A 24,458-nucleotide genomic window follows, 5' to 3' on the forward strand; every position below is an offset into this window, starting at 1 on the left:
TTTTAAAATGACCAAAAGTAACTTTTGTTTTTCTTAAATGAACTTGAATGAGCCATTCCAGTAACAGAGGGTTCCTGGTGATTCTCCCTGCTGTGCAGTTGCAGTGTTGCTGACAGTAAACAAGCAGTCCCACTTCAGGAGGAGCTCCCTGTTAGCAGCAGCTTTGTGGTTCATCTTCTTTCTCAGGAAGGTGGGGGGTAAAGGCCTAGTACTGAGTTCTGAAGTTGCAGACAGCTTGTATGGGGAGTCCAGCTATAGGTGTGGATTGTTCCTTTTTCCTTAATTAAAAATGCATCAGTAATGCTAGTAATACAAGAAAACTGTTCTGGAGATTGGTGTAGCACTTTTCAAAGCAGATGGAAATTAATTTTGTGCTTGAGGTGTGAATTATAAATAAAGAGGAAATAATAAATGGAAATATAAAGCAGGTACCTCAGAGAGACTACCAGTCTAAAGCTTCTGTTTACATGTTGAGTAAAGTTTGTTCCATGCATTGATTGACCAGATTATTCCATTTCTGTCCTGACCATTAAAAATCCTGACCACTGCATTTTGTACAAGCTGTCCTGCACAGGTTTGATGCCCTCAAGGTTTGTCTAGTGTATGTCTAATGGAGTAGCTTAGAGTAGCCTGACCATGCATTGTTTCAAAAATTTGTTTTAAGCAGTTTACAAAAACAGCTTGTGAGGTTGGAGGAGAGTGAACAAGCAACTCACTTGCCATGGAATGAATTGGGTGCTCATTGTGAGCTTAACCTGGTGGACCTGAGTCTTCTAGAGGTCTGTTTCAGTGATACACACAACCCCTGGGGATACAGGAACTGCTCTGTGCTTGCACAATTCATAACAGTGACTTTTTTCTCTGCAATGTGAAGGCAGACAAGAGGCTGTCTGAAAGAGAAGCAGATTTTTTTTCTCACGGTGTGCAGCAATAGAGCACTTATGCTCTTAATCAACCAGCATTTTTAATAATGCAAGCTGGAAGAGGAGTGTGCTGAGGCTGTCTGTTGTGAGAAGGTGGTTATGAGATTTGCTGTTTCACTCTTTGTGCTAGCCTTTTGTCTGAACTGTGAGTCTGTTCTCATCTAGTCTTACCTGTTGAGGTGCCAGAAAGGTCTCCTTCTACTATGTGGACAGCTGAAAGTCTCCTTATACTTTGTGAACAGAACAGATCTGAGGAGCTTTATCTGGACACTTATTTCTTTTAATGCTTTGCTTAAATAAAATCTCTTGACTTTCCAGTTCAATCCATTATCTCCTCTCTACTCTCTGGATGTGCTTGCTGATGCTTCCCACCGAAGATGCTCACCAGCACACTGCACTGCCAGGTAACTCCCTTACTCTGCTTTCTTGGGGTTGTCTCACTTCCCTCTCCTGGACGTCTTCGGTAGTACTGTGTGATCTGAACAGGAATGGACCTTTAACTTAATACACTTTTCCCTGGGAAGTCCAGGTCCAAACTTAGCACAAAATGTAGCAATGCACTTTACTTGAGAATTTCAATGAACCAAGTGCTTACAGTATATGAAACAGTGTATGACAGACAGGCAGAACATACTGTTCCTTTAGAAATAACTGCAATGTCTTTTGAAATGTGCAATGAGTTGCTGTAAGTCTGTTATATAGGTACAAATGGACATAGTATCATTGCCCACTATTAAAATTGGAACAAGATGAGAGGGAAAATGCTGACAAACTGGTGTAGGTGACATGCTGAAGCATTTTGCTATCTTAGGTGTCTAAAATAGACCCTCTGAGCAGATTAAGAACTCACCTGAGGTGACCTCTAAAGCTTGATACCTCTCTGTAGCAATAGCTGAAATTTAGATCTGGTTTGGCCAGATTATTTGAGTCTGCATGGTTTGGGTTAATATACTGTTCAGGCACCTTCTGCTGACTAATCTTAAATTAAATTCAAGTGTTGGCCTTAGAGGTGACTCCTGGTTTTGTGCTGCAGGTGACTGTCTAAAGGTAAGGTGCCCTTGAGCTCTTTTTCCTGTGCAAGTAGAGAAGGCCTTGCTTTGGACACAATTCTGCTTATGTACTTGTACCAGGGGCCCAATCTGAAAGAAATGTCTGGACTTTCAGCTTCATGGCTTTCTTTCCCTTGTTAATTAGCAAATAGAGCATGAAAAATGTACTAAGGTTGTATGTGTCTGAACAGAAGCTTGGCACCCACCCAGCAAAGCCTCTCTTCCACTGGCTTCTGCAGGGAATTCTGCGATGTCGCACCATGACCTCATGCTGCTGTAGCCAGCATGTTAAAGCTGGAAAAGGGGAGGGAGGAAGAAATCAGCTCTTAAATGTTCAACTGGATGAGAATGAAAGGAATTCAGAAGATTGTGCATCAGCAAATTGATTCCTTTCTGTGCTTTTGCCCCACTCTGGGGATGTTTTCTGCCTGGGAAGCAAGAAGATTGAATGGTCTCTTAATTTTCAGCTAGGATAGCCTTTCTTTTGTCTCCAGTGTTTTAATTGGTGCTTTATAGAAGTTTGTCTTTCAGAAAGGTGAGCTGGACAAATCCTGCTTGCAAATTCAAACTGGGCAAAATTTCTACCTCTGTGATGGTCAGTGAAGGCCCTTTCCAAAGCCAAGCTCTTTTTAAGGGATTTCTAAACCTTGAGGGATTGTGTTTGCTAGGTTTTTCTGAGTGTATAGCCTAGGTAACCCGTTAATATATATGCTTGGTTCCCTCCTTTAATGAACAGATGGCTGGTGTCCTGACAAACATAATCACTGATGAATTGTTACTGAGTTGACAGAGAAATTGTGCCATCCCAGATGCAATCATGTTTTTAAATGCCTGGAATTTGAGAAAGTAGTTCCTATTTTAGTGTGAGATGTACTCAAGAACCTTTATAGGAGAAAGAAATGTGAAAAGAATGAATGTGTTTTGTGGCCCCACGTATGTGGCAAGGATTGAACGCTTTGGTACAAGGAACTTACTTTATGTAAAGATGCTGCTAAGGGCACAGAAGGAGATTGTTCCTTCAGAGAAACATCTTAATAGTAGTTCTTCTTTAGCTTTACATGCCAAACATACATGTTAGTAGTCCATTTTCTTACAGGAGGTTCAGCTGATCTCTCTAAGCTCTGGTAAGCTATTGCCCCAGTTAACATCTGCTTTTGCCATGTTTGGGATCAATTTCAGTAGTTTGTTCTTCAGGAAGCTTCTAACAGCTTACACCTCATCCTGGAGAAATTCTGCTCTGAAACTTGTTAGAATGGGATGTGCGTGTGTGTGGGAAGCAAATTCTCTCAAATAATATGAAACATATTGGAAAAGAAATGGTCTTGATGTTGTGGCCATCCAGTCTCTTCAACCTGATGCCTGCTGTGCCATGCAAAATCTCCTTTCACTGCTTGGTTTTTGCTATGACAGAGTGTGTCCAGTGGAGTATATTTAGAATGGAGTCTTTTCTCTGCTATGGAGCTGTTTTCTTTGTCTCACTAGTAGATTTTGGTGCAGTTTATCTGGAAGACTGGTAACCCAGTATTTTTCTTTAAGCAGAGCTGAAGGCCAGAATACTGAGTGCAGCTGTGGATTGTGAAGGAACCTCCTCCTTGACACTGACAAGCCCATGTGGAAGGTTCCTTGGGAAGTCTTATTTGAAAGGCAGTATAAATCATACACTACCTATCTTGATTTATGTCTGTGATGAGAAGAGCTTTCATTCAAAGTGTACGCACAGCACTGGGAATTTCACACCCATCATTAGAAGCAGTTTTGTGTGTGTGGTGACTGTTATCATTAGTGGTATAATTTTATTTTGTGAAGCAAGGAGAGTTTTCTGCTTTCTTGCAGTCTTCCCAAGGGATGGCTGGTGTATTAATTTGCTGTATTGCCTCCTGGCTGTTCCCAGACTGTTTTTCCTCTTCATCATGGAATTTTTAATGGCCCGGCTGCCTCTCGGGAGGCATGCAAGGAAGAGTACCTCAGGGATCTCTTCTTTTTTCACATGCCTATAATTACTCTCCTTTAAGAGCACAAAACGTTTGCTAATCATGTCTTGTCTGTTAAGGTTTCGACTTCATGATGCAGACTGCTAAAAGCAAGCAAGTAGAGACTTACACAGGCAACTCAAGGGATCCTTCCCTCTTTCCCCTCTGCTCGTTTCCCTCTCTGGGAGGAGCGGTCTGAGCAGAATTTTGTTGTTGAGCTTCTTCTACTTAAGAGGATTTTGTATAGGCTGAAGCTGAATATTTTATTAGATGTTGGTTATTCAATATTCTGTAGCTGAGAAGATATTGTAGGTTGTTGGTTGATGGAATGCTATTCCTTTGAGGCAGGATAAGAGTTTCAGAAGAGCCTAGAACCGATGTTCCCTTTAATTTGAATAGCAGGCAGAATAAGAGAGAAAGGTAGAAGATAAATTGTCCCTAATGCCATTTATTATTTGCCTAGCCTTGAAAATAGGATTATGAGTGAAAAAAAGCAATTAAATGTTCCCACTGGAGGTCATAGGAAAAGTGGACCTTGGATGGCAGGCAGATGTTGAAGGTGGAGACTTGAAGAATTGTATTAGACCTTTGAACAGCACATATAAAGAAATGCTTTGCATATACTCTGTTAATACTAACTGTAAATCTAGAGTTTAATTTGATTTAGAAGCAAGTCTGTCATCTTGCCTGGAACATGGGATAAAGATGTAAAGGCATGCGTGATCTCCTCATTTACTGCCCGTGGCTCCATACTCTGGATTTAGTGGTGCTGTTAAATTGAACAGACTTGAATGTCTCAAATTCTAGTTCTGGCTCTAGAAATACTCTTGTGAAAACAAATATTGTTCTGTCACTTTTGTATGTGTACCCAGAGATCTTGATATTTCTGCTTCTTACCCCTGAGCATGTGGAAATACAGGGATTGCCTGCAAGGTCAGGCCTTTTCTGAGGCAGCCAGAGTGAACAGATGTCCACAATTTCGTACTTTTCCCACTTGAGCAAAACAGTATCCAGTTCATTCTAGGCAACCCTTCTCCCTGTTTTTTTACTCATTTTCCATTTAGCTGGAGGATTTTCATGTCTTCCTTTGCTAAAGCCTGGCTAATATTGCAGTTGGGAATATAACTGAATTCTTCTGACAGGCATGCAATGAACAGCAGCTATCAACCTAGTGTCACATGCAGTTGACTGGGGCCTAATATTCCCATTTGGATGAATCCTAATTCTCTGGAGTGAAAAATAAATTCCCCTTGGCTTCAGAATTTTTTTGTTTTATTTGCTATTTCAAATCTATGTACTCAGCAGATCTGGCAAACAGTAGGAGTCTTTCTGGCACAGTTACAGTGTGATTCAGTGTGAAAATAGGGAATATAATATATGGGATCACATCTCTGCTTAGAGTGCTTACATGGAAAACAAGAAGAAAATGCATTCACTTGCATTTGCCACATGCAGACTTTTAGGAATGAAATTGCCACATCATTATAATGCTTACTTGGGGAACAGACTGCTGCTGTTGAAGATCTATGATATTTGGATGATTGAAGAAGTAAGTTGACCTATTAGAGATTTTGGAATCTGCAAATGTGCTCTAGAAGCCTTCCCATGAGGCTCTGCAGGGCATAGGAGACTGCTGTGCATCAGGAATATCTACACTGGGATGTGATAGCAAGAACCACTTGTGCATGTGGGAGGTTTGCATGCAGATAGGATGAGTGACTTGTATTGATTTACACATGTTATGTGCAGATTAGACTGGTGCCCAGCTGGCTCTGTAGTCAAAGAGGAGGAAGAAGTCTGCTTTTACTATTAATTTTGTGAAGCCACCATCAACAGCCTCAGGTAACACCTCAGGGCTTAGAGAAAGAGCCTTTCATTTGGCTTGTGTTTGCTCTGAATAAAGCATCACAACAGCAACAGCTGGGTTGTGTGGAGATTTAGTAGCAGTATCTTTGTTAAAAGGCAGTCTCTATTAACATTCACTTTAACATGAGGATAATAACATCCCTTGTTTTTCTAGTAGTAGACTAATGACTGCCTCTCACTGTATAATGCCTTGCTTCTTCTGAGGATAGGGTTAGAATAAAGAGTGTAAGCAGACAAGCTGGATGATGTGAGATGACAGTGAGAGGCATACACCCCCAAGTCTGCAGTGTGCCTCTTGCCTGCAAGAAGGCCGCAGGTTGTGATATTTACCGCTGTATGGCCTTTTCAGAGACCTTTGTAGCAAGATTGAGCTGGTTTTTATCCTGAAGTTTCAAAGAGTGGATTTCATGCTACAATTTAGATTTCACAGATGGTGAAGTTTTCAGGGTCCTGATGCTGTCTTGTAAGATTCTTTGTGCTATGGTATCTGCTTCTGCTCTGTATTGTCTCCCACAGATTATATTGCCAATCCTAATTTTCTGTTGAAATACTGTGGTAGATGTGAAATAGTGACAAGCTCCCACGCATGGTCATCTCAAACTGCAGAAGTGAGATGGGAATCCTGTGTATGCAAGCACTGATCATTAAAAATCATGTAAATAAAGTCATAGAATAAGTATGTGGAAAAAAAATGAAAGGAAGCATTACTTCTGACACATTAGAGACTACCATGAATTTAATCTTTCTGCATAACAAAGCCTGTTTTTTCTCCAGCATAATCTGCATGCAGATTTGAGTACCATAAGTGCTATGTTAAAAACAAAAGACAAAAAGTATTTCCTGAATAATTCCTTTAGTTTGTCATTACAAAAAATATTATCACTGTCAAAAAGACACTATAGACTTTTCATATTGTTGAAAGCCATTTTTCCTATATATGTGTAATTTTTCATTCACTAACTCCTGGCAGTGACTGCTGTGTGAGTTGAATATATTGCAGCCAACAAAACAGCCACATTTTTGATCCTGATTTGTTTCTCTAAGTGTGTTCTCCTTTTTCTCTTCCAGCGTTAGAATTTCTGTTATCTCTAGATTGTAAACTACATTTTCATGTTAGTCTCTGGTCACCTGGCAGATCCATCTGTGACTAAGCACTGCAACTTTGTTTTTTTCTTATGATAAATCTGTCATAGTCCAAAAGAAACCAGGGAATTATTTTTTCATTACTGTTTATGCAGAATTGAAGAAAGCATGGATGCCTAGCAGAAGAGAGTGAAGACTAGTAAGGACAGTGTAACTTCTGTTTTACTTTGTAGATTTAGGCCCAAATCTTTCATCTCACAAAATTCTGGTCTCAAACTTCTTCACAGAAGGCTGTGACAATGCACAAATATGCATTTTCTGTCAGCCTTTACTGTTCTAGTCTGCTTTAGAGTAATTTTTAATTGTTCAGAAGAGTTGTTAAAATTCAGCTTTGGAAGGAGAATTAATTCATCATTGCAATTTGTGATATTTTCATGTCTTATAGTTCAGCCTATCACTGCTATGGTGGGTGCTGTGCATATCCATGACTTGATTTTCCTAGTGGTGGTGTTTGTAGCAGTCTATAGGAGTCCGCTTTTAAACTGAGATGCATGAATTCTGTTACTTCACTGATGTAGACCTTCATGCAAGCTAGTGATTAGAAATTTACATTGAAAAGTGTGCTATCTACCAAAAATCTCCATATTTCATAAGTTATACCTCAGACATCCTTTCTGTCCAGGCCTTAATGAGGACTAGCATCCCTGAATGCAATCTTCTGCTCTTCTCTCTCCCAAGGTACTTACTACCTGGAGATTCCCTGCAGATTTATGGTGCCTGTAAAGTGCACCAGCCTCTTGAAATGACACTTTTACCACTGGGTCAGTCAGAGCCAGTGAATAATCAATAGGTTCCTGATTTACTAACTGAAGTGTGGGTGATCAGTATGGGATAAACCTGGAAGAAAAACATGTTATAGAGACAATTTATGACCTCTGAGCCTTTGTATCTTACTAGATACAGCTACTAGATAGAGCCTTCTTGCTAGTAATCTTCTGCTGAAGTATGATTTGTCTTTATGTGCACTAAAGAAGGGATTTTAAGATTCTTCTGTTTTCATTTTTCTTTTTTTTACCCCTTGTGTAATCATCAGGTAAGGGTAGATGTTAAAATATGTAGCAGAGAGCAAAATCTAGCTGTAGCATTTGTGAGCTGGGAAAAATTGCATAAAGTCTCTTGGAAATGATAGTACATACTCCTCCTAGGATCAACTGGTTAATGTTGGTATAAGTTCAAAAAATTAAAAAGGGAACATTTAAAATTTATTTTTGTTGTTACATTATTTAAAATTATTTGGATTATTACGTACAATTATATAATAGTCTTGCAGTTAGTAATCTAATGCTGTGTCACTGATGCAAAATAAAAAACGGAATCTTTTCTTCAGGCTATGTGTGTTTAGATGTTTCAGAATACATGGTTAAAAGCTATGTTAAAACACTCTATAGCCACTATTATAGTCATGTACAAAAGCAGTTTTTAGCATTCACTGAGTTACTTAGAGGTAAGTCACTTTGGTGTACAGACATGAGATTTGAATGTGCATTCTGTAGATGAGCCACTATTTTTGAAAGCTTTTTTACCTCCAGGGAAGGTTTCTTTAACCACCTCCCTAGGCAGCTCATTCCAATGTTTGACAGCCCTTTCCTTGGAGAAAGTCCTCCTGATATCCAACCTGAACCTCCCCTGGTGCAGCACGAGACTTTGTCTTCTCATTCTTCTGCCAGTTGACTGGGAGAAGAGATTGACCCCCACCTGGCTACACCCTCCTATTAGGTAGTTGTAGAGAGCAATATGATCTTCCCTGAGCTTTCTTTCCTCCGGGCTAAACAATCCCAGCTTCCTCAGCTGCTCCTCACAGGGCTTGTGCTCTGGACCCTTCCCCAGCTCCATTGCCCTTCTCTGGACACGCTCCAGCACCTCAGTGTCCTTTGTAGTGAGGGGCCCAGAACTGAACACAGGACTTGAGGTGCGACCTCACCAAGTACAGGGGAATGACCCCTTCCCAGGTTCAACTGGCCACAATATTCTTGATCCAAGCAGTGATGCCACTGGGCACACACTGGCTCATGTTCAGCCACTGTTGATCAGCACCCCCAGGCTCTTTTCCTCTGGGCCATTTTCCAACCACCCTTCCCCCAGCCTGCAGTGATGAATGGGGTTGTTGTGGCCAAAGTGAAGGACCCAGCCCTTGGTCTTGGTGAGTTTACTGAGAGTACATTCAGGAGACTTTGTCTGGTTGTATTCATATGTGCTTCCATATTTGAAAAATTAGCTGGCTGTGAAACGTAGCGCTATTTTAAAATTTTTGAAGCTGTTCTTCAATGTCAGATTTAGAGGACAGATCTTACAGACTTCTTGTAGAACTTTTGAATTTTAGTTGAGAAGATGGAACAGTAGGTGTTATCTTTTTTTTTTTTTTTGTGGTTGCACCTTTTTTTTTCAGGTAAATAGATAGATCAGGCAGCATTCAAACAATTTATAAACTGGACTAGTATAGGAATTTCCTTGTGGTCCCTGCACTGTTCTGTAAAGATACAAAAGCACAATTTGGTTTTGCATAAATGCAGCATCTAAAATGATACATATTGTAAATATGTGGGTTTGGTTTTTTTAATAGATTTTTGTCATGAAAATAAAACCCGTTAAGTTTGTCCTTTTTTTTTATATTTCAAAGGCTTTAGTATGTGATAAAAGTGTTTGTTAAACTTTCAGGATTTTTTTTAAAGTCAAAGTAACAAGCTTTGAGGACACTGAAGTTTTTCAGCACTTAGTCATCAAAACTTGTAGGGTTACGAATTTTACATCATGTAAGCTCCTCATAGTCTTTAACTGATTTTATTTGCACTGTAGTTCTGCATTTTGCACATCAGATCTCATGATAAGAGTGGCCAAGGAACTTGCCAAAGGAAGTCTGTTGTACTGGACAAAGAAGGGATTTGAACCCAATGTCATTGTTAAATTATGCCTTTATATCCATTATGGATAGTATTTGAGGAAGTTCTCTAAGTCTGCTGCAAAGGCTGTTATTTCTGAATTAAATTTCTCTGCTTCCTGCAGGTACGTGACTTGGAGGAGTTCTCAGCTCAAGTCAGTTCCACCCATACAGATTTATTCTTAATTGGCAAATAGCTACTTCTTAATTGGCAAATGATTAAACTGAAATGGCCGTCAGTAGGCTTCAGACTTAACAGTTGATGTTAACAGAACAGATTAAACGTTTGAGCCAGTTTAGGGGTGCAGCAAGGCTGCCATAAGTCAGATTCAGCTGTTTGCACAGCGCTTTAATAAGGAAATAATGATTTTAAAAACACATGAGACAGCTTTGTGTTCCTAACTTTATGAACTTACTACTGTAATGGAAACAACTTGTGTGGACATTTGGCATTATATGTACATTCTAAGATGACTCTACAGTACCAAATAGATTGCAAAATAATTTCTGACTAAGGAGCAAATATTACACAGTTTACATAAAGAGCAATCTTGCAGACATTTGTTATTGTTCCATAGAAGTGATGGTAGGACACATATCACATCACTGCTTGGTTACGTCTTTATATATGCAAGGAGTTAGTTTGGAATTAATACAGAACCAAAAGGTTGAAGGCTTTAAAGGCTAAGGAATAATTATTCTTCTGAGAAGTTTATGTGTGAGCTCTTAAAGGAAATGGGGGCATAATTTATATTGACAAAGAATGTGAGCAAAACTCCCTGAGAAACTTTTGGGTTGTGATACTTACTAGTTAAGAAGCTGAAGGGAAGGTAGGAGCTGGAGGTGACTGGTCAGTCTTACAGAAATATGATATGGGAACTGAGTTTAATTTGTTTTATTTTCTCCATAGGCAAGCAAATGTCCATCTGGGACCACCATGTTCAAGGGACATCAAGAGGAAACGAAAGCCAGCTGCAGCCTCCATGTCTAGCCCAACATCAGGTAACCTCCAGCATTTTTATAGCCATGCCCCTTTTTAGCGAAGCACCACAGGCAAAGGTAGCATTACTTTGGTTTGAAACTAATCAAGTGTGTTGAGAGGGCATATTGTGTTTTTGCATAGCATCAAAAGCTGCCTACTGAACAATTTTTTGGCAGTGTAGCAGTGGTAAGTTAATTTGCAGTGCTTTACCTTACAGTGAATAGTAATCTGCTTCTTCGTAAGGTGTTATTTCCATTGTCCTAAAATATGGAGTTCATAATAGGCAGTTGATCAGTATGCACAGAGTATTGGGCTGGCATTAGCTGGTGTCTCTGATGTCCTTTATCAGGGTATTTGTAGACAATTTCACAGGAGCAAAAATCTGGCAATTTTTGTGTAATCATTGGGTGAAACCACTTACTCCTTGGGGGTTGTCTTATTCTTTTGGATGAAAATAGTTTTTTCTTGTTATGGGGATGTAGTCCTTAAAATACTGGTCTATTTTCATGTGGCAGATTTCTGAAAAGTCATTGATTAGTCATCAGAATATGAAAAAGCTTTAATCTGGTGAACACAATGGGTTTTAGCATGTTCCTTTCTGTCCTTTGACCTTACCCTATCTTGCGACTATCCTCTGATACATGTTCTTCCAACTAGTTTATTAATAACTCTTGTAATCCAGTAACAAGGTAGTGGGTAAGATGATGGAAAAAATAGAGGTGTAAAAACAGTGGGGAAGACCAAATGAACTGATGATTAATAGAGGGAAGTTTGTGTTTCTTCCTTGGGCTGGTGGATAGACAGAATAATGAAGTAGGGAAGAAAGCTGAGCTTTCTCTCCAGGCCACTGATCTGGATTGCAAACTGTTGGAAAGGTTCTTTACTAAAAAAATAAAGAGAAAAGAACATTATTAATCTGTTTTTCAGCAAAAGTCTCATCTATTATTGATTATTTATTTAGGTTATTCTTTCCTGGCCTTTGAGTATTCCATTTTGAGATGTTTGAACTTCTGTAGTAAAAGGGATAGTATCTGAAACCACAGAATCTTAGTGCTGGAATACTAGATTTTTGTGATATGAATGCTAATGTCTCACTGTCCCCTGTTACCTGTCCATTTATTTATTATTCAGAGAGCTTCTGTTTCTATGCCTACATGTTTCAAAGTACTGTTTAAGTTGTACTTACCTGATTAGGCAAATTGTATAGTGAACAGTTTTTGAAGAGTTGAGAGTGCATCTGAAGTGGAACTTAGCTCTGGAAATAGCACAGGGGCTTGGAAAGCTTTCTTACTATGGATGAGGGAGAGAGGATTGTTATGTACTACAAAATAAGGAAGAAGTGTAGTTAGTAGAGTGTGGGCAGCATGCTTAGGCTGATCATCAAGAGACAAGGTCTGCAAAGTCCTTAATGGTCAGAAATGGCAAAGATCCCTTCCTGAGATCCTGTTTAGAAATATCCTCAGCCAAGTGAACAGCTATGGGAAGGGTTTGCTGCAATACTGACTTGTAGAAAGAAATTTTTGTGATTGGGTAACTGAAGTTGTGTCCTAAATGATGTTCTACTACAGATTCATAACTACAGCTGAAGCACAACCTGGACAAATAACTTGGAAACTTCTGGAATCTGGTCTTATTTCTGTCAAAGGAGATTTTGTTATGGAATTACTAATGTCTAAAAAGATACATAGTATCATTCTGCCATAATGTAGAATTAGTTGGACACTCTTACGTTTGTTGGATACTGATAAGATAAAGATTTTTCTCCCTTGCCACGTATCTACTCACCCCCATGTAAATGTCGTATACTGGGGTTCACATGAGGAGTGCCTGAGGAGTCAGGGCAGTCTCATTTTTTTCACTTCTGAGGCTTTTTATGTTTGTGGCATTTTACTTCTGCTAAAGGTGGAGCACTGGTAAATCAGAATACGGGCCCGTGCCTGTCATGCAGACACAGAGTGCTGGATTTCTTCACCTTTAAATAGCTCCTTCACTGAGTCCAACTGCTCTCGTCTCACTTGTTGACCAGGTCCTGCTTCAGTGATCTCCTTTTTTGCAACCTGAGTGCCCCGTGGAGGTGAAGGACACAGCCTGAGCTGGCTTCATCAGTCAGCAGAACAAATGGGCTTGCTGTGCCGAACATCGGGCCATCTCAGATTCCACCTCTTTTATAGAGATGAGTGATGAAGAGGGGCTCGTTCCGCTTTGCCGCTGTATTAATACACATCAGGGGCCAGCTCCCGGCACTAAATCACGCTACTGCATACATCTGTTATCGGACTCCTCACCAGTGTGATGAACAAGACTGCAGATAGAGGCTTCCTCGTGTCATTCTTTATAGGATTTTCCTAAAAGAATAAATAGCTCAAATCTCTGCCAACACTATCCCCTGTCATTGTGATGAATTTAGCTTCTTTCTTAAACATGCAGCTACAAATCTTCCGCTGTCGCCTCACCCCCCCACCATCCACAGAAAGTTTTGAGTTGAATTTGGCTGAAATCAGAAGATGCTAATAAAAGGCAGATGAGATGTCGATGCTGTTTCCCTCCTCAGTGCAGGAATGAGAAAAGGCAGCTAGAGATAATATTTATTTGGGAACCAAGCAACTAAATTTATTCCATGTCTTCTCACGTACTTTCAAGACTGTGAGTATTTATGAGTTCTGGTAAAGTATCTTTTCCCAGAGACCCTTGCATGAACATCAAAAAACTACATTACTGTAGAAGTGCCTTGGGTCTCTGTTGTATTGCTATAGTATTAAAGTTCTGGTATTAATCCTGCTCTTTGAGGCTAACTGGCCTAAATACCATAACTGAGCTGTTGAGAACAACAAAACGTGGGTAGAAAATTCAGAATTAACTTGCACTTTAGGAAATGACTTTTATCAAAATTAAGTTGGGCAAACTTATGCAAATATTTAGAGAGACTGAAAATTAATGTTTTCCACACGACACAATTGAACAGTGTGAGCCCTAAAGCATGAGGCCTTTACCTGATAAGAGCAAAAATCTGGCAGTAGAATAAGGAAATCTGGAGGAAGTTAAGGTTGACTGTACTGGATTAGACCAGAATTTCATCCAACTCAGTGACCAATAGCCAGTGCCTAGGGAGAAAGATGATTTGTGGTGGTAAAGGTCCTTTGACCTTTCAGTGATCTGAGACTTGGAAGGCATGGATAGTGTCCTTGTGTTTAGTTAATTTCCACTGCAGTACAGTCGATTTGGAATAATATCCCCAGTGGCACAGTAGAGCTTGTCTGAGAAATACTGCATAAAATATTATTCTCATGGAAGTTATTCTCTGGTTTGAAAGGAATCTGATGAAGATTGTCACGTCTGTCTTTGTTTTGTCAGAATAGGCCACAAGTACAGATGGTTGTGTCATAAATGGTGAACAACTAACAGTCTTTACACTGTTGTTTTTAGTGTTTATATGGTTTAATCCTCTGTGTATGTATGTAGCAGTGCACATGGTAACTGGCATCCTAATCAGCTATTACAGTGAGTCTAGGGTAAAAATCTACATAAATAGATTTTTGTCTGCTTTGGCATATATTCACACTAGCTTGTAAAAAAGGTGACAGCAGCCTGTGAAACTGCTTATCAGAGAGCAGTCTGATGAATAGTAGCAATTTGGTGAATTTTCCTTCTTCTATTTCTTGCTAATTATTCACTCTTTGCCATACCCAGAAACAATAAGCCAGTTTCAGTCTTTTCTTTTTCTCTTTTTATGAGGAAAGATGGAGAGCCTGAGTGTGGAGGCTGCTAGCAAGGGGCACATAGTGTGATTGTGAGTTTAAGGACTGACAGTTGTTGGGGTTTTTTTCACATTTCATATGACCTTCAGATGGAGGAAGATGATGGGCTAGATCTAAAATTGCAAGGTACTTTTGTCAGCTGTGTTGTAGCTGTATGGGAATGACTCACTGTTTTGGATTTACAGAAGCAGCATTGTTGGGGTTCCAGATCTACTGAATGTGGAACCTCAAGCATTGAACTGACTTTTTATTTAAACTTCAAAGCAATCTTTCCTCTAGTTGAGGCTTGCTGTGGCCTCTTTATCCTTCATCCACTACAGAGCAGCAGATGCCACTTGTAATTAAAACACACAAACAACTGTTATCTGTTGTGAGACTACAATGAAGAAATGCATTTTGTATTGAAGTAGTTACTTGTTTAAAAAATTCTGTTTGCTCCAAAGACTCCTATGGCAATTACTCTTCTTTACCCGGCGCTGTTCTGCTTGTGAGGATTGACTTGGTTCAGTATCTCAGGATACTGAGAAATGGAGTAAACTCTCATATCTCTAGGTTTTTGGCACTCCTTCTGGAAATTTGGGTGACTGTTGGGTTGAGCTATGGATCTGCAAATCTCTCTGGCTATTATAGCCTGTCCCATTTTGAAGCAGTGGTTGTATTGAGAAAATGAGAATGAATTTCAACCTAGTTTGGCAAGTAGTTTCTTGTCATAGTACGCTGATTTACCATTTTGGATATATGTGTAGGTTCATGGTACTGCCCTTACTGGGTGAAGAGAAGTATGTTTTCCTCTTTAGATGAGCTCAGCAACCTGAAATTTACCACAGCTTCAGAGACTTTGAAAGTCTCAAGTAGAGAGTTAATTGAGTCTTTGCAAGGAGTCTTAAGTTATTTTAAGATGAATGATTGTGAATTGATTCACATTAAATATGAGAGAGCTAAAACTTTTGGTTTTCAACAGGAACTCTGACTAAGGGAACTAGTTAGTGGACTGTGAACTTAGAGTTTTGAATGTGTGAATCGTTAGAGCAAAATTGTTAATGCTATCAAGAGCCTCTGTTTCAGAGGAATTTGGATGAAGAACTTTTAGAAATTCAATAAATAATATCCTCATAAATGAAATTATATATATGAGGAGTTTGCCATGAAGTTAGTTGTTCTAACATTTTTTATTGCCCTTTCTTACTGTCTTCCTCTGTTCCCCTTTCCTGCAATTTTATATTTCAGCAACTTTATCTGTCCACATGGATGCAGCAGAATCAGAGCTACCAGCAGCACCATCCTTGAGATGCCAGAACTCTGAGTGGACTGGGAAAACACCAGCAGCTGAGAAATCTACTATTGCTGCCTCCAGTAACTTTTTTAAAATGCCACCAGAGAAGAGCCCTGGATACAGCTAAAAGGGAAGCACTGCAACTGTAAAGGCTTGCTCGACTTTGGAAGTGTTTGATTCTGGTGTTTGTCTGCACCAAACATCTTGTTTGGCTGTGTGGTATCTTCAGTATTGGTGCGTGGTGCGTGCCATCATCCAGGCTGGTCTGTGTGCCTCACACACCTAAATCATGTTTGTGAATCTATGTTTAAGAAAAGGTAATCAGTGTTGGGACTGCAGTGGCTTTTAGAAATTTTCCTGCTATCACTGTATTTATTATGAATTCATCTCTTTCCCTGATTCCAACTCATATGTATGGGTCATGTACAGGTTTTCTTTTGGGTTTTCAGATCCTTATTCACCCTCTGGACATGTTGCTTGTTTGTGTACTTGGCATTTTCAGGGTGAAAGTCCCACTGCCATTCATGGAGGCAGGAGTCTCCCTCTGCTTGCTTCCAGACCAGAAGGATTTCTTGGCTGGGGAATGAGGAGGGAGTGCTAACACATTGAAACATGGAACCTGAATCCTGTATTAGCAGAATGTTTTCTGGCCATGTGCTAACAGACTCAAATCATGTTGCTTCTGGCAAAGCAAATATGGTGCTTGTCTTTGTAGAAATTGCCATTAACACGCTGGCAGCATTGTCCATTCAACCTTTTCCTTCTCCCTCGTTCTGAATGTCTTCAGTCTTTATTGCATATTGCATGTTCATTCCTAAACCTCCTACTGGATAAGGATTTGGGAGAGCTACTTGGACTAAATGTGCAAGCTGGTGTCCTGGATGGAAACCCAGAGCCTTGAATATTGTTGCAGTGTGGTAGAAGATTATACAAAACATCCATATCTCAGTATATAATTTAAAAAATGTCTGTTAGTGTTTCTAAAGGATGCTTGTTGAAGTCAACATGCCATTGAAGAAAAAAGCCATTTAAAGTGTCACCTGAGTTCAGAGCATTATAGGTATAGATCAGACTCCTTCTGTATCATGCTTCCTCTTCCTTCAAAAGCATTGTCTGCTACACCTACTGGAGGTGTCTCCACCTGCTGATAATTGCACATTACACTGCAGTGTACACTAAAGAGATTCTCTTCACAGAATGTCTACTCGGTCTGCTGTTACCTCCTGTGTTGCAGAATATATGGACAGGGATTTCTTCTCTCTGTGTAATAACTCTGGAGCTTGTCTTCAACTATGTTTTCAGAATATGTACTTGTATAGCATGTACCAAGGAACAGGTGGCCTCACAGCTTCTTAAGTCCTTTAAGTCCTGTTTGTATGAATAGAACTTTTTGCTTTCCTTGTGTGGAGCTTTCAGACAGGACTGTTTAAACTTGTAAAATCTGTTTTGATTGTGGCAGTTCATCTAGCACTCTTAAGCAGACAGCAAAATTTGTGTGATTTTACTGATTTTGCAGTGTTCTGTTCTCTTATGAATCAAATGACTGAGGGACAGATTTGATTGGGTGAATATGAAGCAGTGATTTATATTAGCTGTGTGTTAAAATGGGAAATGGTCATAATACACACAAAACAAACTGAATGACTGTAAATCATGATTGACAGATATAGTTAGTTATACTACATGCACACTGTGTCTGATCCCCTAATACCTACTTATTCCTGGGGAGACATCCAAATTGGATTTATATTTTGCAGCACAAGCAAACTGACAGATCTGTCACTATAAATCCTTCTCAAAACTCCTTTTTTTCTTTCTTTTTTTTTTTAATTTTTTTTTTATTTGCGTGGTACATTTAAGAAGTAATTAGAATGGGGAAACCCTTTTTACCTTAATGATGGAATACAGAAGTCCATTTGGATTACAGGACAAGCTGTAATAGTTTATAAAGGAAGTTTTAAAGTTGTCATGGCTTTTTCTTATTTGTAGCTATTTTGAACAACGATGCCTAAGGGGTAACACAGGAAGTTTCAGCACTGGAGGGCCTGTAATCTAAAACATCTGAAGAGAAGGTAAAACTAAAGAGTAGTAGTTTGACTATCTAGTACTCATGAATACAGTGAATGGGAAAGGTGATAATGTTCTCCTGACAACTTGCAGATAAAATTTAGGATTTGAAGCCTTGTAATCTAAGCTGCATGCTGCTCTAATGATAATGAATGGTTCCCTGAAAGAGCATTTGTGAAATTGACTGGTTTTGATCTTGTGGAGTATCCTCCACAACCTCTCTTAGAGGTTCAAGAGATTTACTCAGATTACTGACCATTCAGCTTTATGCAATAAATACAATTTATTTTATTTACATACAATTTTAGCCATTGTATTCCTTTTAAAAATCAGTTGTGATATATCTTGCTACATTCTAAGTATTGTCCAAATAGTTTTTTTCTCTTCTGTGATGTCAGGATGACTTAAAAGCTTTTTCAAGAAAGGTGTTAGGGAATCAAGAGCTTTCATCTCATTGTGGTGGTGAGGGGTGGGTTGCAATGCTTCATGTGATTTTTCTCTGGGTGCAGGGAAAGAGAATTTATCATATTTTCCTATTGAGGTCAGTAGCACTGTTATCTGATTAAGCCCTTACTTAGGTTGTAAGCTCCTAGGAGGTATTTCTTGTCTTTAAAGGCAGATTGTACCCGTGGCAGTACTGAAGAGCAACTGTGGCAGTGTCTTGACAAGCCATACTTCCTGCCATGGCAACTTTCTGGAAGTTCCAGGAGACTCCAATTATTGCAGCTGCCCTGTCTTTTCTATTTCAAGGTTAGAATCCATTTACAAATAAGTCAGATTCTCAACCAAATTCTCCTGAGTGGTAAGCAACCTAAATGGATCGTGTATCTTGTTACTCTAGGGTATTTATCAAAATATATCTTCAGACTTCAGTAACTTGATACATATTTTAGTACCTACAGCATTATTAGATTAATAAAATAAGTCTATTGATTTGCCTCTTTTTTTTCATCTAAGGCAGATTTCTTAGAACTCACTCTGCTCACACAGTACTCAGTGTGAAGGATACTGCTTCCCATGTGGATTACTTGAGTAGAAAGGAGTAATAACATGCCTTGCTTTAGTTGCTGTGCTTCTGCCAAGATGGTCCAGTATGTGATTATTGCTCCAAAGATACTCAGCTCACTCATATTTCACTTTTTGTGCACCAGGACGTCCCAGTCTTTTTTCAGTTTTGTCTTTTCTCTAGTTGTCTTCCTCCTTGTCATTATGGGACACTTCAACTTTGCAGACAGGACCTGGGAATACCATACTACAGTGACAAGCAAGACTGGGAAATTCCTGAAGTATGTTGAAGATAATTTATAGTCACAAGTACTCAGCCAACTAGGAAAGATCCCATCCTAAACCTGTTATTTATTAATGAAGAAGGATTTTTGAGAGATATGATGGTAGGTGGCTGCCTTTGCCACAGGATCGTGAAATGGGTCGTTTTAAAATCTTTGATGTAATGAGAAAAATGGTCAGCAAGGTTCCTACCCTGAATGTCAACAGAGCTGACTTTAGGCAACTCAGTGAGCTAGTTACTAGTGTGCTGTTCCTTGAGTCTGGTCAGTTTTTTAGGAATCACCTTTTAAAAGCACAAGAGCAGGTGATCTCTGTGTTCAAAGTCAAACACGCCATGCAGAAGACCAGCTTAACAGGGAACTCCTCTTGAATCTCAGGAAGAGAAGGATTCTATGATCTCTGGAAGCAAGGTCAGGCTTCACAGAAAAATTACAGAGCTGTAGTTCACATATGCAGGGAGAAGATATTAAAGACCAAAACTTAATTAGAGTTGAAACTGGCCAGAATTGTTGTGTTAGACAAGCAAGGGTTTTTGAAGTACATAAATAGCAAGAGGAGGTCTAAGGAAAACATTGGACTGATATTTGTTGTGAATGATCACCTGACAAATTGGAGTGAAGAAAAGGTGGGGGGCATTCAGTACTTTTTTTTGCCTTGGTCTCATTATAATACTGACAGACCTTGGGCTGCTCTGTCTTCTGATTTGGAGGATCGTTACTGTGGGAATAGTGACTTTGTGCACATGGAGATTGTAAGGGACCAGCTGAATGTTTGTAAGTCTATAAAGCCAGGTGGGATTCATCCCAAAGTACTGAAGGAGCTAGTGGTTGTTGTAGCGTGACCTCTCTCAATCCCTACTGAAGTCTGGGAAAGGTCTATCTTTGGGAATCTGGGAAAGGTTTATCCTGACTGAAATCTACGCAGTGTTATTCTAGTTTACAAGAAGGGCATGAAGTGAGACCCAAGGAACACAGACCTGCTAGTCTAGCCCCAGTACCTGGAAAAATTGTAGAGGAGATCATACTGGGTGCTACTGAAAGGCAATTAAAGTCCTTTAAATGATAGAATCATAGAATATCCTGAGTTGGAAGGGACCCAAGGGATCATCAAGCCCAATCTAACAGGTCTGGTGAGTGATGTGGTGGTTGATGGTGAAGCTGATGATACATACCCCTTCTTGTCTCTGGGGACCTCGTGCAATTGCAACAGGTTTTTCACAGATGGCAGTGACCAATCTTAAAATGACACACTTCTGTTTATAGGGAGAAGATGGACAGAAAGAGAAATCAAAAACTGAGAGAAGCACATTTCCTAGTTGTTCTTTGCATATTCCGGTAGTTCAGTGAACTCTAGTCAGGATTAATGCCAAGCTTGCTAAGTCCTGGAGAAGACTGAACTAAAAGAATGTAGTTTCTGTCATGATGGATTTATGATTTTAAGGTACAGTAACAAGTGGAGAAAGCAGCAAAACAGGAGCTGGAGAGAAACTTGTTAGAGGCTGGGACTAGTGCTACTGGATGATAGATTAGCTTTGTGATTGTGGTATGCAGAGGTGTGTCTTGCCAGCATCATTCTTGAATAATGACATTGAGTAGGTTAGTGCTGTCCTTCAAACTGTAGATGCTCTTGCTGTTATATTCTGGATGTTGTAGAGATCTGCTTAGTGGGCAGAGGATGAGAAGGGAAATTGTAGGAAGGGCAACAAGAAACATGATGGAGTGCCTCTTTTATTGTAACCCCTTCTGTACTGAAGAAGGAAGATGCTACAAAAACCATGTGTGCCTAGATACATACAAAAAGTATGTGTGCCTAGATATGGAAAAGAAATTATGTTAAGTGGATAGGAACTTTGCTTTGTTGTCTTGAGGAACAGTTTGTAACCAGAGAATTTTTCAGTAAAGGAAAAGTGAAGGATACTACATTTGTTCAGAAAATGTATTTTAATGGTCTGTTAGGAAACCATCAAAGGAAGATGAACTTATGTTCTCATTGTTTTACTTCATTTTTGTGTTTTTGTTTCCTGTATTCTGTTCCAGTTTGTGTTTTGTGATTGCGACATCCTTTTGTACCATCAAGTGGAGGAAAAATTCTTTACAGTAATGCTTCTTAAGGCATGAAGCATAAGGGGACACTTGCTATACAGGAGGTAAAAGATTATCTTAGGCCATTAACTTTACTCAGTACAAGGCTTGAACTCAGCACAGAGGACATAATGGCTTAATTGTACCAAAGCATCTCTTTTTAAGTGAGTGAATAGTGCCACAGGCAAGTGCCACAGTGCCACAGGCAGGTCAACTAAACTGGCAGCAGTGCCTGCAGACCCATGTGTGGCTGGGCCTCAGTCATTTGACATCTAGTACAGATTTACATTGTAGAGACAGAAGGAACTTTCAACATTGTTCTCAACTTTAATGTGGTGAGAATGCCTTCCCATGCAAGCATGGCTGTCACTGTGAGTCCAGCAAGCTGAAAAGGTGTGCTCACTGGCTTGCTATGTCAAAAGAATTCTTGTACCAGCTTCAAGAATTGGTAAAACTGGAAAATGGACTGGTACAGCCTGTTATATCAGAGAAAGATGCAAAATACATATACTTGCAGACAATAATCAAGAAAAGTATTGCTGAGTCCTGGATGTTATGAGCTAGAGTATTCAATGTCCTAAAGCAGAGATGCCAGTATTAGGATGATCAGGGTTGTGCAAAGCTGCCCTCTTGTCCTTATAAACTCTGAAGGAATTGGGATGAACAGCCTGAAAAATGCTGTACTGTGTCAGACCAAAGGTCTGCTTGTCTTGGTAGTCTGTCTCTCACAGTGACCTGGTTTGCCTACCTGGGGGGTACTGTAAAGATAAAGCAGTAATATAGGGATACTTTTTTTAAGTGTTCTCTTAGCCCAGTGTCCTGCCTCAAAAAAGATGTACAAATTTTTTTTGAGGCTGGAGAAAACATTTTTGAACTTTTGTTTATTGTGTTTATCCTGCAATGGGATTTAAATATATTTTTACAAGGACACATCCTGATGATGAAAACATCAAGTAAGGATTAGCATATCTTTTTTTGTAGTCAGTTTTCTTATTAATTACTGTCTTTATAAGTAAATAGCATCTTCTCTTGGAATATTTTTTTCCTAATATCAACATCCTGACATTGCTTCTTACCATGCTTTTTTTTCAGCAAGGGTGAAAAATTTTGTTCTTTCTTTTCAATGATGCTTTTTTGACATGTATTTGTATGCCCAGTCAACAAGTCCTATGTAATCCACTAACCCATATAAATCATTTTTCCTAAGCTTCATACTGTAAAACTTGTCATTTAACCTTTAATTGTGTTCCTGCATCAAAATCCCCAGTATTCCACATCCATATGCATTCAGTTCTAGTGTCTATACTTAAAGTATTCTTCAGAGTTACAGAGTAACTGTTAAGAGTCACTTGTGGTACTTCTCATAGAGTGTTCTGATATTGCTATTCAGGCTTCCTATACTCATATACCCAAATATGCTGCCAGTCTTTGCTGCCCAAACGCTGCTGTAACACTACTGTAGGAGGTGGTATTCAGGCAGTTGAACCTAAAATTCTTACCACCGCTTTTCAGTGTACAAGGTCCTAGAAAGTAAGAATTATTTTTTTCATTCAAAAATCTATTGCATTTCTTTTAGCAGTATTTTAGTGCAATTTTGTACCAATCGTATTTATAGTTTGCAATACTTAAGAGCTCAGTCTGTTTAGTTTTATCAGAAGAAAATCAAAGGTGTCATGCCTGTGTGGTAGAAAACCTTTATGGCATTGGAAATTCTAAGTAATAAAGCATCTTTTTTCTTGCAGGTGGCATATAAATTAACTCGGAGCTAAACCTAGGCTGCCTAGATTGGTGCATGTGAGATTTCATTTCTGGAGGCATTTCTAAGAGGCCCATGATCTGAGACTGTTCTGGTCTGACCAGAGTCCTTGGGCACTGCTGAAGTCCTTGAATTTTCCCTCAGGTTTTGACAACACCAGATAGTGAGCCAAAGCTACCATCAGTTGCATTTCAGCTTCCTCCTGCTGTCAAAGAGGGCTCTCCTAGAGATAGCTCACAAAAAGGTCTACTCAGAGTCTGTGAAGAGCTGCCTTGTGCATGTCCCACATATTTTATGAGGTCATAAGATTTAGCTGTTTGATAGGGGTTGGACTCTGGGTTCTTGGGACTTTATTTTAAGGGTAACATGTAAATAAGAAAGATTCCTGCTTGTATTCCTCTGCTTTAAATAAGATGTGTATTCTCTGAATGAGGCTCTTGCAGAATCTCTGTTCTGATTATAGAAACTGGAAATAAATCAATATATGAAAGAAGTGTTTTATCTGATATAAAGGAACTGAGTTGAGATGGGGGAAGAGGGGTTTTGCTGACATTTGCCTAGATTTACAGTATTGGGCTCTCCATTAATCTGCATGCTTCCTTGACCGTTTCCGTAAGTATAAAGTATAAACTGTAATCTGAAGGTCTATAGGGAGTTACTGTGCTTTTCTTGCTTTGAATTGCAAACCTGAGTGAAGGATTTGAGGTAATTTATCATGTCCATTCTTTGGAGGTTTTTTGTAATGATTTTGTTTCCAAGTTTGTCAGGACATTGTCTCTAGACAAGTGAGATGCTCCCTGTTTGGAATTTGAAACAATTCCAGAGTTTCTTAAATAGCCTTTCATTTCTAAGGCACTGCTTCAGATCTGCCCAGTTCCAAATGGGATGTCATTTAAATGAGCAGGTCAGTTTCAGTTGATAGTTTAATGGATATCAATTCATTTTGCCAACACCAACATCCTTTTAAGATAGATTGGCATCATTCTTTTTTACCATGATAACACGACTTCAAAGATCAAATGAACAGAGGACTTCTAATTTTCTTTTGCCTATGCCTGTGTCCCAGTATTAATAGCTATGCATATTTGTGGTAGGAGCAACATAGGAATCCCTTTACCTTAACTGTTCCAGTGAATAAACTGTAAAAATTAGATCCCAAGTGGACTAAATGTTTTTAAACAAAAAGATCAAGATCCTTTGGAAATGGCTTCAAGCTTTTAACACCATATTGGCAGTAGAGGGTTGTCCCGTTTTTAAAAGTGGTTATTTTCCTCTCTCATCTACAAGCTGCACCTGTGAGAATTGTGAAATGTTCCCTGTGAAATATGCTGATTTTTTTTTTAGGTATAAGTAGTTGGAACAAGGAGCAATAGATTGTCTTATGGGAAGGACTTAGATTTGGCAAACTACTGGTAATGTCAAAAATTTCAG

The 24,458-nt window shown here is 39.3% G+C and overlaps 1 protein-coding gene across 1 annotated transcript in view; it reads left to right on the forward strand.

Annotated features, from left to right (window-relative positions):
* The window catches only part of GPATCH2L (G-patch domain containing 2 like), a 39,293-nt gene extending 15,773 nt beyond the window's left edge, over nt 1-23,520 (forward strand). Inside the window, exons 9-11 of the mRNA XM_059473952.1 lie at nt 1,242-1,327; nt 10,737-10,828; nt 15,791-23,520. Coding sequence (XP_059329935.1) covers nt 1,242-1,327; nt 10,737-10,828; nt 15,791-15,963 — 351 coding nt within the window. The 3' untranslated portion in view covers nt 15,964-23,520. The remainder of the gene's footprint in view (nt 1-1,241; nt 1,328-10,736; nt 10,829-15,790) is intronic.
* The last annotated feature ends 938 nt before the right edge of the window (nt 23,521-24,458 follow it).

This window comes from Ammospiza nelsoni, chromosome 6 (genome assembly GCF_027579445.1).
Source record: "Ammospiza nelsoni isolate bAmmNel1 chromosome 6, bAmmNel1.pri, whole genome shotgun sequence".
Taxonomy (NCBI): domain Eukaryota; kingdom Metazoa; phylum Chordata; class Aves; order Passeriformes; family Passerellidae; genus Ammospiza; species Ammospiza nelsoni.